At 42.2% G+C, this 11,597-nt stretch overlaps 1 protein-coding gene across 2 annotated transcripts; it reads right to left on the reverse strand.

Annotated features, from left to right (window-relative positions):
* Positions 1-40: 40 nt before the first annotated feature.
* Positions 41-8,326, reverse strand: LOC108084587 (uncharacterized). 2 transcript variants are annotated; one of them, XM_070287552.1, is made up of 11 exons: positions 8,204-8,326; positions 7,666-7,941; positions 2,674-2,981; positions 2,495-2,612; positions 1,825-2,439; positions 1,638-1,757; positions 1,459-1,578; positions 963-1,385; positions 764-895; positions 556-702; positions 41-492 (listed from the first exon to the last, which is right to left on the reverse strand). In XM_070287552.1, exons 3-11 carry the CDS (start codon positions 2,782-2,784, stop codon positions 392-394), a joined length of 1,887 nt encoding a protein of 628 aa, XP_070143653.1. In that variant the 5' UTR covers positions 2,785-2,981; positions 7,666-7,941; positions 8,204-8,326; the 3' UTR covers positions 41-391. The 2 variants fall into 2 exon arrangements, with proteins under 2 accessions (XP_070143653.1, XP_017036349.1); XM_017180860.3 differs by lacking the exons at positions 7,666-7,941; positions 8,204-8,326 and adding an exon at positions 5,228-5,355.
* Positions 8,327-11,597: the final 3,271 nt, after the last annotated feature.

Genomic DNA, 11,597 nt, shown 5'->3' on the forward strand with positions numbered 1-11,597 from the left:
CTTGAAGAAGTTACTGTAAAAGAATGTAAACCAGTTCAACTCGATTTAATACAACTGTCCGTTGGCCTTATTTTATTATAATGTATATATATTACACTCTTTCGTTAAAAACTGTTTGTTTGCTTAGCCTAATCAACAAGCAGTTTAACTTGAAACTTACAGCTAATTTGTAATTACTTTTAGCCGTATTATTAGTTAAGCGAGAGTCCAACCAGAGGCTCCGTTTATTGCTTCGAATCTTAAATATCAGCTTATGGACTAATTGATATCTATTCACGTTGCGCATGGACCCAGGTCCATGCCGCTAACTTGGCTAATACTGGCCACGTCCAGTCGGTCCAGTCGAGGGGGTCACCTCGATCCTTATCCTCTCCTCGCCGGTTTCAATTGGTTAGTAGTAGGCCTGCTTAATGGCCGCACTGGTGATCAGGAAAGCGGAGCCGATCAGCATGAAGGTGATGATTTTGAGAGCACTGGGTCTACCGGAAGAATCTGATGAGGGATTAAGAATATATTTAAATTAAGAATGCTTCAAGTTAATTTGTAAGGCCTTACTTTTCTTGCTGGGCATCATGCACTGCTTCTGATTGGAGCTAGTCTGGTAGCCGACCTTGCATTGGCAGACTGAGTTGCGGCACTCCACATTCTCGGGATCCTTCTCGATGTAGCACTCCGTGGCCTTGGTGCAGGATTCACCGAGCTCTGCGGGGCAAAATAAAGGTATAATAGGAGGCTGTATTAAGATTTAAGGGGGTTTTCTTACCTCGCTTCGTCTCACAGATGCCGTTCTTTTCGTGCTGCTCATCTGTGCATCCGCACTTGCCCTCCGAGTTGCAGCTAGCCAGGAGTGGCTTGCACTGCTCATCCTCCACGCACTCGTCATCCAGCTCCTCAGCTGAAAGGATAAAAACCAAAAGGAGTAAACAATCTGCTATGAACATATATTTTGTATGACTACCAACCTTCCTTGAGGCACTGATCCTTGAAATGCACATAACCCTTCCGGCACTGGCATGTGCGCGACTGCTCCTCCTCCTCCGCCTCCGCCTCATTGTCCTCGGCTGCGCAGGTTGTGTTCTCGGCTATGCAATCATCCTCCTCCGAGCAGTCGGCACCGATGCCCCGCACACAGGTCTCGTCCTTCTCGAAGTAGTGGTCTGCGCAGACGCACAGGCGATTGGAGCAGACGGAATTATCCACGGGGCAGGCATCGCTGGACTCACACTCGGCGCCCAGACCCTGCTTGTACTCGCAGAGCTGCTTGATGGCATCGTACAAGGCGTACTCCTCGCAGGTGCAGCGTCTAGGGATCTCCGGGTGGCAGTAGGAGGCACCAAAGGGGCTGCATTGGCTGTTTGAGGTGCACGACAGGTGGTACTGAATGGCTGTCAATGGGAAGTAAAGGAGAAAAGAGGTGTTAAGATAGTTTCCTCGGTCTCTAGGCTAAGACTGTCTTACGTTTCCGGCAGTTCCTCAGATCCCGCTCGTAGAAGTAGTTCTTTTGGCAAACGCAAGTCTTGGACAGCTCATCGAACTCGTACTCGCACTCGTTCGTGCTCTCCGCAATCTCTCCCAGCTCTGTGAACAAGTAGGAGCTGGTTAGGTACTCTGACCAAGTTGATGTATCTATGACTTACCCGCAAAACACTTTCCATTGCGGGCATAGTAGCCCTGACGACACAGGCAGATGTTCTTGGAGCAGATGGAGTGCGGCAGGCCCGAACAGGTCTTGCCATTGTCCGTGCAACTGCTGCCGTCTAAAGGGGGAAGTAAAAATAAAATTAAATTATTCCTGGCTTCATAATATCCTCTGAGACCACTCACACTTCTTCTCATCGGCGTCGTCATCGTCGCGACTAGATCCCAGTGTGGAATAGGTCTTGATGTCCTCGTCATCGAAGCGGAAGAGGGAGGGCAGGCGGCGGCGCCGTTGGTTGCGGCTCAGGCTGTGGCTTTGGCTGTGGCTCTGGTTGCGGCTGGAGGTGTGCCGGCTGCTGGTGCTGGTGGATGCGGTGGCGGTGGCCACATTCCTCACGCTGCGCAGATCGCGCATCTCGTACTTCTCGATGCTCGTCTGCACGGCGATCTCGTGGGAGCGCGGCGAGATGAGCGGCTCGGTGTCGGTGCCATTGGTGAGAGCCGCGAAGGACACCTGGGCAGCAACATCGTGGTGCGTGGGCGGGGGAGCGTGCACAAAGGCCTTGGTTAGCTGTCGCCGGCTCCTGAAGGTGGTCGTCTCCGGTTCCGGTGTCTCGGTGATAGCCTCCGCTGTGGTCGAGTCCCCGTCTTCGCCCGGTTCCTCGGTGGTGTCCTCGCCGCCGGGCCCGGTGCCGGGAGTAGTCGTAATCTCGTCCACATAGGTGCATACTAAGCCAACGCACTCGGCACCGGCGCCCAGTGCATCACAGTCCTCATTGACGACGCAGGCATCGTTTTCTTCTGCAAATAAAATAAATAAATTCGTGGTCAATCAATACTCCTGGACCGTACTCACCCATTGATTTGCGACGACATATGTTTCCATATCTATTATAATAGCCATTTGCACAGCGGCACACGTTTTGCTGACAGCTCACAGACGAACGATCGTAGGCAAAGTAGCAGTCCAAGTCCTGCAGGGCAGCAGGATTAGCAATAGTTGGGTGGAAGAGTGTGGGGTTCAGCAGGACTCACCGTGTCGCAGGACTCGCCGAGTCCGTTTAGAGGGCGGCACTTGCCACGCAGATAGGTTTGGCCATCGGCGCAATCGCAGACCCCGGCTTTACAACTGGCCCCCGTTGGCATAAGATTGCACTGGACGCTATCGTCGCACCGGTCACCAACGAGCGCCGTCGCCAGGCATTGCGTGAAGTTCTCCGCGAGCACCGCGTCGAATGTGGAGCACTCGCACTGCCCGCTGGCCAAGTCGCAGCTCGAGCCGTCAGCTGTGCAGTCCTCCTCGCTTTCACATGGCCAAAATACAGCCGACACGCCGCCGTCTCCTGCAATGTTCAATAGTGGGGTTGTCGGGTCAAAAAACGGCGGAAACTAGTGTTAGCTAGTGCTAAGTAAGACCCGAAGTTGCCCATTTAAATATGAACGCCTCATGCCTGTGTCCAGACGACCCAGTTTCGGGCCCGCTCTCAGACCCATTCCGGTCCACTCAATTATTCAGGGCCGTATCCAGTTCTCATCCTCGGCAAATGGCGTTCTCAACTTTTCTGCCTTGCACAATTTTAGTCACCTATAATGGGTTTTGGCTGCAACCTACAACCGGTTATTTTTACAAAACCACTTTACAGTATATTGCATTTTCAGTATCAAAATGAAGCTTGAACCCGCGAATTTCTTTATGTATATTTGGGTTTACATTTACTTTATAAAAACCTATATTTAAAAATTATTTCTGTTTATAATAACATCGTTTTAGTAGGTTTGAGCAATTTTATTTTCAAATTGTGTTGTTAATTTTTAAACAGAGTTTTTGAACCTGAGTTCCAACCCAAAATTATTGCAACCTTAATGAGATCATTATAGACGAATATTCACGTAATTCTAAAATCATTAAAAATGTACGTGTCTTAGAGAAGATGGAAATATTTATACTTTTTTTTGCCAAAAATATATCTTTCTGTTTTGTATATAAAAAAATGTTTTAAATATATTATTATAAATTAAAGAAAAGTCGTCCTAAAAATATTGGCCTAAAACTAAGAGCATTTTTTTACAATTAAGAAAAAGTTTTAATGAATTTAAGGCAAGACCCCACAAAATGAAAGCAAGCCACCATAAATACAAAATTTGTTTGGTTAATTTTTCTATTTTTCTCAAATTTAGGATGTTTTATTCAGATTGGCTTCGTTTACTTTATCTCTTAATTGCTTTCGTTTTGCAGGTAATTTTATCATAAAAACAATTGCTAATTTGTCCTACAAATTTTACATGGTTGCACGAATAATTCCCAACTGGTTCTAACATCTCTGACATAATAAGACGGTTACCTTAATTTGTGTTTTTATAAAATATGCTCTATTAAATATGTGCTAATAAATGGTTACTTGAGTTCAAATTAACTAAATTTTTGTATTAAATTTAGAAAAATTTACCTTGAAATTAGAAAAGAAATTGTCTATTTCTAAGGGTCAAATATCCCTAAAACTAAGAAAATCTTTGTATGTATATGTAAGAAAAATTTAGCTTTAAAATAGGGAAAATATTTTTACGTTCAAGGAAAAGCGCCCTTGATTTGAAAAAGTCTGGGACGACTTGCCTATAACTCATTTTTAAAGCAAATTTCTAGATATACGGCCAAAAAACCCTCTTTTTTAGAGGAATTTTAGGTAACAATTGGTACGACCCTATTACCCATAGCTAGAGTCTATGCCTAACATTACATTTGTAGATGAAAAAATTTATATTTTTAATAGAAATAATATCCGTTTTCTCTTGTGCAGCCTATTTGCGATACTCGTTCAATCACAAGCCCAATCAACTCACAATTGATTGAGCAGCCTCGTCAATCTTGGCGGGGCCACGCCCACTTATACACCTGTCCAGCTGATTATTAAATTTATAGAAACAACCCCGAGAGCTGTAACCGAATTCCCTGCGTCTCGTCGGCAAAGCTTCTCCTGACACGCAACGTGTCGGGGCCGCAATTTATTACGTATACGCCAACGACTTCCGGATGAGGTTGCGGCAAACGTAAAAACTGAAAAAATTTCCATGCAAAAGAGTATCAACGCATCCGCAAGCAAGAAAACAAAATAAAAAACAGAAAAACAACAACAAAAGGGCGAAAAACTATAACTATAGCGCAGAAAAGAAGGAGAACTGGAATTCGCTCGACGCTTTGCCACTTTAATTTCCATTTTCCGTGGCCGGCAAAACAATTTCTCAAACCGCAAAGGACCTTGGGAACTGGACGGTGGACAATGAAAGGTGGGCCATGGTGTGTGCTGGGTGGTGGTGGTGGTGGAGGGGTCAATAGGGCAAAGTACTTGACCTTGATTGCGTTTGCATTAATTACTACGGCTGTTCTTTAATGTTATGACTGCCGTCCGCCCACGATATTTGTCAACCAATTTGGCCTGCCCTTTCGAAGGCCTCACACCAAATTAATCGCGGCTTTAATTCAATTACCGGAAATTGCCTGCAACATTTCGGAATGCCATTCAGCCGCAACTCTGGCGTTTTTTTTCGGTTTATTCGCTTTTTCGCTCTTTCTATTCCCTGTCCCTGTCTTTACCTTGAGGACTGAGAACCGCGCAGCACAGGACGCCGAGGACGAAAAGCCACTGGAAGTTGGACATTGTCGCGAACAGAGAAGGTTTCCCGAACAACTGGCAAAGGCAACTAACTGACCATGCTGAGCGGAGACCGGACTATTTGGAGTGTTCGATTCCGGTTAATCTTATCTGCGGGTCGGTCGGCCGTAAAAATACACCCGTACACCTATGATTAACCGGTGGCAAGTGGAGTGCCGGACGGTGGTTTTTCCAGATAATCCCCATTTCGGTTATCGCGATGCGGAGTTTCACTTTGTCACCGGAATCGCGAATCGCAATCGGTTGCCAGGGCTACAGTGATTATCCGTTTGGTTGGCCTATCGCCTTCGCCGCCGATCACCCAACACAATATCAGCTGCGAATACTAAGTGCCAGCTTATCAGCAGCCGACACCTGGCCGGGCACACCTGTTCGGCGATCTAATAATGGCTGGTGTAGTAAAATGTTAACCCCTTCAAGTCCCTTTTAAAAGAGTTTAGCTGATAACACTGAGGCAGCATTTTTATTTCAACGATTAGGCTACCTCCACCTACATTGTCACAAAATAAAATAATTAATCAATGAATCACTTAATCAATTCAGTATTTACCCAGCGTCAAAATTAAGGGCAATTAAAGCTTGTAATGGGTTAAACCTTCACTAATGACAATCAGGTCCATTAGAGTATATTAGATATCAAGAGAAGTTTTGCTTTAAATTTAAGAGGTAGGAAATCAAAGGAACTGTCGACTTATGATGGATATGGACACCAAACGAATGTCCTTATTACTCAGGCTTAACCTCACGGAATGCAGGACCATGATACATGATCTGAAGTTACGCTGGTCACAGTGGCAGACCTTTGAAGGAGTGCCAGCGACGTGGGACGGATATAAACACATATAAGTTAATATTTAAGTATTATAACTAACGGATCTCGTGGGTGAATCCATATTTCAGAGTACTTCAACTCACTTAATACATTAAGTAAGTTTACTTTTTTAAAGAAAATAATACATAGTATATGCTATAGTTTTCATTGATTAATGGGCGCGTTGCCAAACTTTGAAACAAACCTGATCTGCATGCAACAGATAAGAATATTTTCTCAATATTTGATAGCTCTGGATCTTGTAGTTTTTGAGATCTGCGATTCAATAGATGGATGGAATGGATCAATCGACTCTATGTGATTAAAACTGCAAGGGAAAGTAGAAACATTGTGGATTACAATAATAAAACGATAGATATGGGTAATCCACTTTGTTGAGTCATGCTCGAATTTATGAAAATTTTAATTACTTATGAAAATTTATATTAAACATGCCGGAAAGCAGAAGAAAATGTTGATAAATTAAGACAAATGTTGCCAGAAACATGGTACATTTCATGCTTTCAACACAAATGTATTTGTTGCAGAAGTTTAAACAAAAACATTTTTTTCTGAATGAAAATGCCAAGGATGCCTTTAATATTAACCATTTAATCCAATTTCTTAACTATAAATATTATTGTAAACACTATATATATAGAAATAGAAAAACCCACAACAATTTGATTTGATTACTCCGTGATAACACCATCCATAGATAAGATTACTCAACCAATATATTCATAAGTCAAAAGTTATTTCTTAATGAACTCATCGTTAGATGCAATGTGTCAATGCCAGAGATTGCTAACTTTTCCGTGGGCGTTCGTAGTTCACAACTCGTGTCTCCAATTTTTCGAAGGACTCGTCGTCGTGCGCTTCCTTTCCTCCTGCTCTCATTGCTAACGTGGGTTTGTAAATTACTAACGTGTTGTATTTATAATTCAATATGAATTATGTGTTAAAAATAGAGTAACAACAACGTCGAGTGTTCAAGTGTCGCAATAGGCGACCTTGAAATTATTTATAAGTGAAAAGCAATCGAAGTAAAAGGGGTTAATTGGAGACCTCAAGTAAGTGACATCTAGGGAAAAACTAAGCATGTATCGTCTCCTTGAAAGCAAAGGGCGATATACAAGTTATAGAACACAGGATCTTCAGAGAAAGATTTAAAGTTGATTAAGAAATCCATATCCTAATGAATGGGACTTCGAGTTGGCTTTTAGTTGGCTTGTTGGCCGCATTCGTTTTAATTTTCCCGCCGATGTTGTGGTTTTCCCTTCACATTTTTTTCGGAGACATAACGTAAAAGGACATTTTGTGGCTATAAAAATGCTTTGCCACGCACGCGATGAAGTGAAAAGAGCAGCGACAGGTGCAAGAGAAATTATAGCCCGTCCACCCCATCTATATTGTATATAATACAACTTTATATATATACTTTGATATGGATTTGTGTGTCGCCTTAAAGTTATTTCGTTAGTAGTACAAGTGCAAGGACGCACAGTGTCGCGGGATTTCCTTTTTTTTGTTTTTTTGTCTACTCACATTTAGCTTTAAGGCTTCCGTTATTCTATAACATCCAAGAAATAGAGAGAGAGAGAGGCGATGTTTCTGTGTCCCAGGTATCAAATATTCAGGAACTTTGCAAGTAGCACACACTCACTATCTTCTGCACTATGTTTGGTGTTTTGTTTATCACTCATTAATCAATTGGATCACTGGTAACGAGGGCGTTTGAATAATTTGAAATTTTCATCGGTTAACATCTTGAATCCATCTTTAATCAGCTAATGCATGCAACAATAGAGTCCACAAATAATACTAATAATAAAATAAATTAGTGGATTTCAAGAACACATGCGATTGGGGCTCGTTAGTTAGCTGGGAATGGATTCGGTGGCGGTTTAGGGAGTGGGGAATGGGCTCGGAACTCGAAACTCGGAATGGGAATACGAATCGAAATGGGAAATGGGAATGAGTTCCACATTCGATATGTAATAAATGACGCCCTATTAATGCCCGTGTGCCCGTGTAAGTGTGCTGGTGATTTTGGTGTGGTTATGCATATAATGGATTGAAATACGTTAAGCTTTGGCGGCCCGTCGAACGTTATGACCTCCGTGACCCGTCGATGTCGTCTATGGGAAACACGTTTTTATTCTTTACATCTGACACAATCGATACTCATTAAAGTTTTCAACAACAACAGCAAGAAAAAACACCACAATATGCATAATTATGTAATAAACAAAGTGGTTAACTTCACGCTTAATATCCTTTACGTTTGTCTTGGATTTTTTTCAGGGATTTCAAGCCAGTTAACAGCAATTAGCACACTGCACTCGTTTTGCGGTTTGTTAATAGCTCGCACGATTTGTTAATAACTCGAGCGCTCACTAAAACGTATCCTTTTACGCGCACTTTGCTAAAACGGGACTCTGGCCCGATGGCAACATTGCCACCCACGATTATCCAGTTGATCCTTTCGTAGCAAGCTTCAAGCCGCTACTAATGGCTTCGCCGTTAGCTTCGCATGTTTACGGCTCTCGGCGAGAGCTAACTAACCCGCAAAGCGAGAGAGCGAATGCGACTAGGAGAGCGGCAGGAGAGCAGGACCAAGACGGCCAGTACACCGAACAAAATGTAACAGGAAAAGGAATTTTCTAAATGCATCTTGGGAGTTATAATGTGGCCACGTAAGAATCCATAAAAGGAATGGACAAGACCGGATCTATGGTATAAATTATTAAAAAAGGATTACCAATTAATTAACAAATTAAGCGTAAAAAGAAAATCTTGAACAATTCAGGTCCTGAGATCCTTTTAAATGAACAAAATATATATTCTTAAAAAGCCTTTTAAAATTTATAAGTTCATACATATGTATATATGTATAAATTGTTGAACCTTGAAATTTTTTAGCATTCTGAGTTGCCGGCTACGAAAAGCAACTTGGGAATTATAACGTGGACACATAAGAAGCCACAAAAGGAATGGAAAAAACAAGATCTATGGTATAAATAATAAAAAAAAAGAATTATACATTAATGAATATTTTAAACGTAATGAGAAAATCTTTAACAATGAATTTTTTCAACTGCACAGGTAAAGAAAGTTATCTAACTAATTATATAAATTCAAAAGGAACTTGAGAAAAGTAACTTTCGCAACTTTAAATCAAGCTTAAAAGTCTTTTTAATTTTTTTACGTGCAGAACCAAGTTCAGAGAGAGCGTTTCGTGCTCGATTCACGTCTTCGGGCTCCTAATTGTAAGTGTAACTGTAACTGTATTCTCACCTGCTGGCGGAGCAACAATTTTCCGCCCTTCAACTGTCGCGAGCTTTCGATGGTGTGCGTGTGTGTGCGGGGGCAGGTGAGTGTGTCATGAAACTATGCACTATTAGATGGCTCATAAAATTCTCCCAGCCAAAAAAAATTAATAATATAAAAAACACACATACTTAAAAGTTAGTCAGAAACACAAAAAAACCACGGGCGAAAATAAATTATGGAAAATTACTTTTAAGCCCTTTGCCACGTCTTTATTACAAAAAGAAAAAACTTGGGTTTCCCACCAAAGAGCAGACTACAACTTTACATAAGCCGTAATAAATCCCTGCCAGAAAGCGAGGCAGGAATGAGAAAATTTGGGTCAAGTGGCCGCATTGGAATTGAACCCACCTCCAGTTTCGGACACCACTTTGTTTGCTCTCTATCTCTCTCGCTCTGCGGCGACCAGGTGGGAATATAAAGGATTCGTAGGAAATGGTTAACCACAAAAAAATACAGTAACCGAAAAATAAACTGCAGAGAGAGAAAGCCTAGAAAAAGCGCGAGAGAGAGGAAAAAGTCAGGTGTGTTTGATAGAGTGTGTGTGTGTTACTTCCTGTTGGATGGATATATAGCATAATATCAGGGGCATATCCGGTGAATAGTACGTTTTTATTACCTCAAGTTTTCCTTGGTATATTGCATGTGTTGAAGTTTTAAGATTATCAAAAGGTAAAGGGCTTGTCTGAGCAAACTACTGAGGAATTTAAACTTGAGGCAGAAAATAAAATGATTTACACTATTATGCTAAACTATTATTTACTTTGTTGCTATTTTATGTGATCCCGATTATAAATAGAAATCAAAATAGGCCTTAAGTGACTATAAATTAAAAGTTATTGTTTTCCCTAGAACAAGTACCACTTGAGTGTGCGGCAATGGCACAGCTGGAAACAAATGTGGAATATTAAGTCAAGCAGTTATGGTCATATGGCGCCCATCTCTTATGGTATTCACGTGCTGACGTTCGTGGCCAGTTTGTGGCCAGTTACAGCGACAGATGGCAAATGGGGCCATCAAAGGACCTCCCTCCGAGAGCAGAGTCTTGGCCGTAGAACGGCATACGGAAAACCACAAATCGCCACTCAGAGACTATTGTGCCAATCATCTATTATTAAGAGTCCTCTAATTGACTTTATTCAGTTGCCTATATCAGCACTCCGTGCTTGCGAAAGTCTTCTAACCTATTAAGCGAGACAGCAGAGTCAAGAAAGTCAATTAAAGCAAAAGATTTTCGTAGTTACTGAAACAAACAAATATATTTATAAAAGAAATCAATTTTTAGGAAGCTCAACGTTCAAGACAAGAAGTTCTTGCTTTCTCTATAGCCAATCCTGGCTGTAGTTGCAGACATGAAAAGCGTTTACTCCTTGTTTGGTGTTAAATTTAGTCATTTTCAGTTTTAGGCGAAGCATGCAGTCATGGACGTTGTACACAACAGTCGTTTTTACGGCCAGGCGAGTGTGGAAATTTGCTGGATTTGCCCCAGAAAAACCTCCGCTCCCTGGCGGCCGACATGGCTATTTTTAGACCGAAAACAAAGTGTTTTGCTGGCCAGCAGGACACGCGACCAGGACAACGTTCAGCGGTACAGTAAAAGGTAACATGTTGGCTATGCAAATGCAAACAATGCATTGCCCTCGAGAGTCGATGGACGACATATGCGCTCACAGCAAATAGGGGGTGGGGTTAGGGAGCACAACAAACCTAAGAAGGAAAATCCCAAAGAAATGGGAAGTGGGGCACGAGCACGGGAAGTTTAGTCGCTCGAATGGGACGACATATGCGGCTTATAAATAAAAAATCAATCAAAAAGTCGGCGTCCCAGTGCCTGGCGTATACCCTGCTACCCCAAAATGCCTCCCCCATATGCATGCCAAATGAGCTAACAACTGAACATCACAAAAACAACTAAAACTAACATGCGCGGCTCATAAAAAATTCACAATTTTAATCGAAACATAGTGCAGGCGAAGCGAAAAATAGAACACACGGTGCCATGAGTAGTATAAGCGATGCGTTCAGCCAGATAAGCAAAGTGCATTTGTCTGCAAATGCATTTGGGAATACGGAGAAAAAAATTATATCGAATATATCAGAGGATATGGGGGGTAATATTTGCTAATCCTTAAATAAACGCCTTAAAA

The sequence above is a fragment of the Drosophila kikkawai genome, chromosome 3R (assembly GCF_030179895.1).
Source record: "Drosophila kikkawai strain 14028-0561.14 chromosome 3R, DkikHiC1v2, whole genome shotgun sequence".
Classification (NCBI taxonomy): domain Eukaryota; kingdom Metazoa; phylum Arthropoda; class Insecta; order Diptera; family Drosophilidae; genus Drosophila; species Drosophila kikkawai.

Bases quoted from the DNA above. Each gene is read 5' to 3' on its own strand.
- LOC108084587 (XM_017180860.3), bottom strand. From the start codon at position 5,291: ATGTCCAACTTCCAGTGGCTTTTCGTCCTCGGCGTCCTGTGCTGCGCG. The intron at 896-962 runs GTTGGTAGTCAT...TTATCCTTTCAG, and splicing joins GGATCAGTGCCTCAAGGAAG to CTGAGGAGCTGGATGACGAG. The intron at 493-555 runs GTAAGGCCTTAC...ATCCCTCATCAG, and splicing joins CATGATGCCCAGCAAGAAAA to ATTCTTCCGGTAGACCCAGT.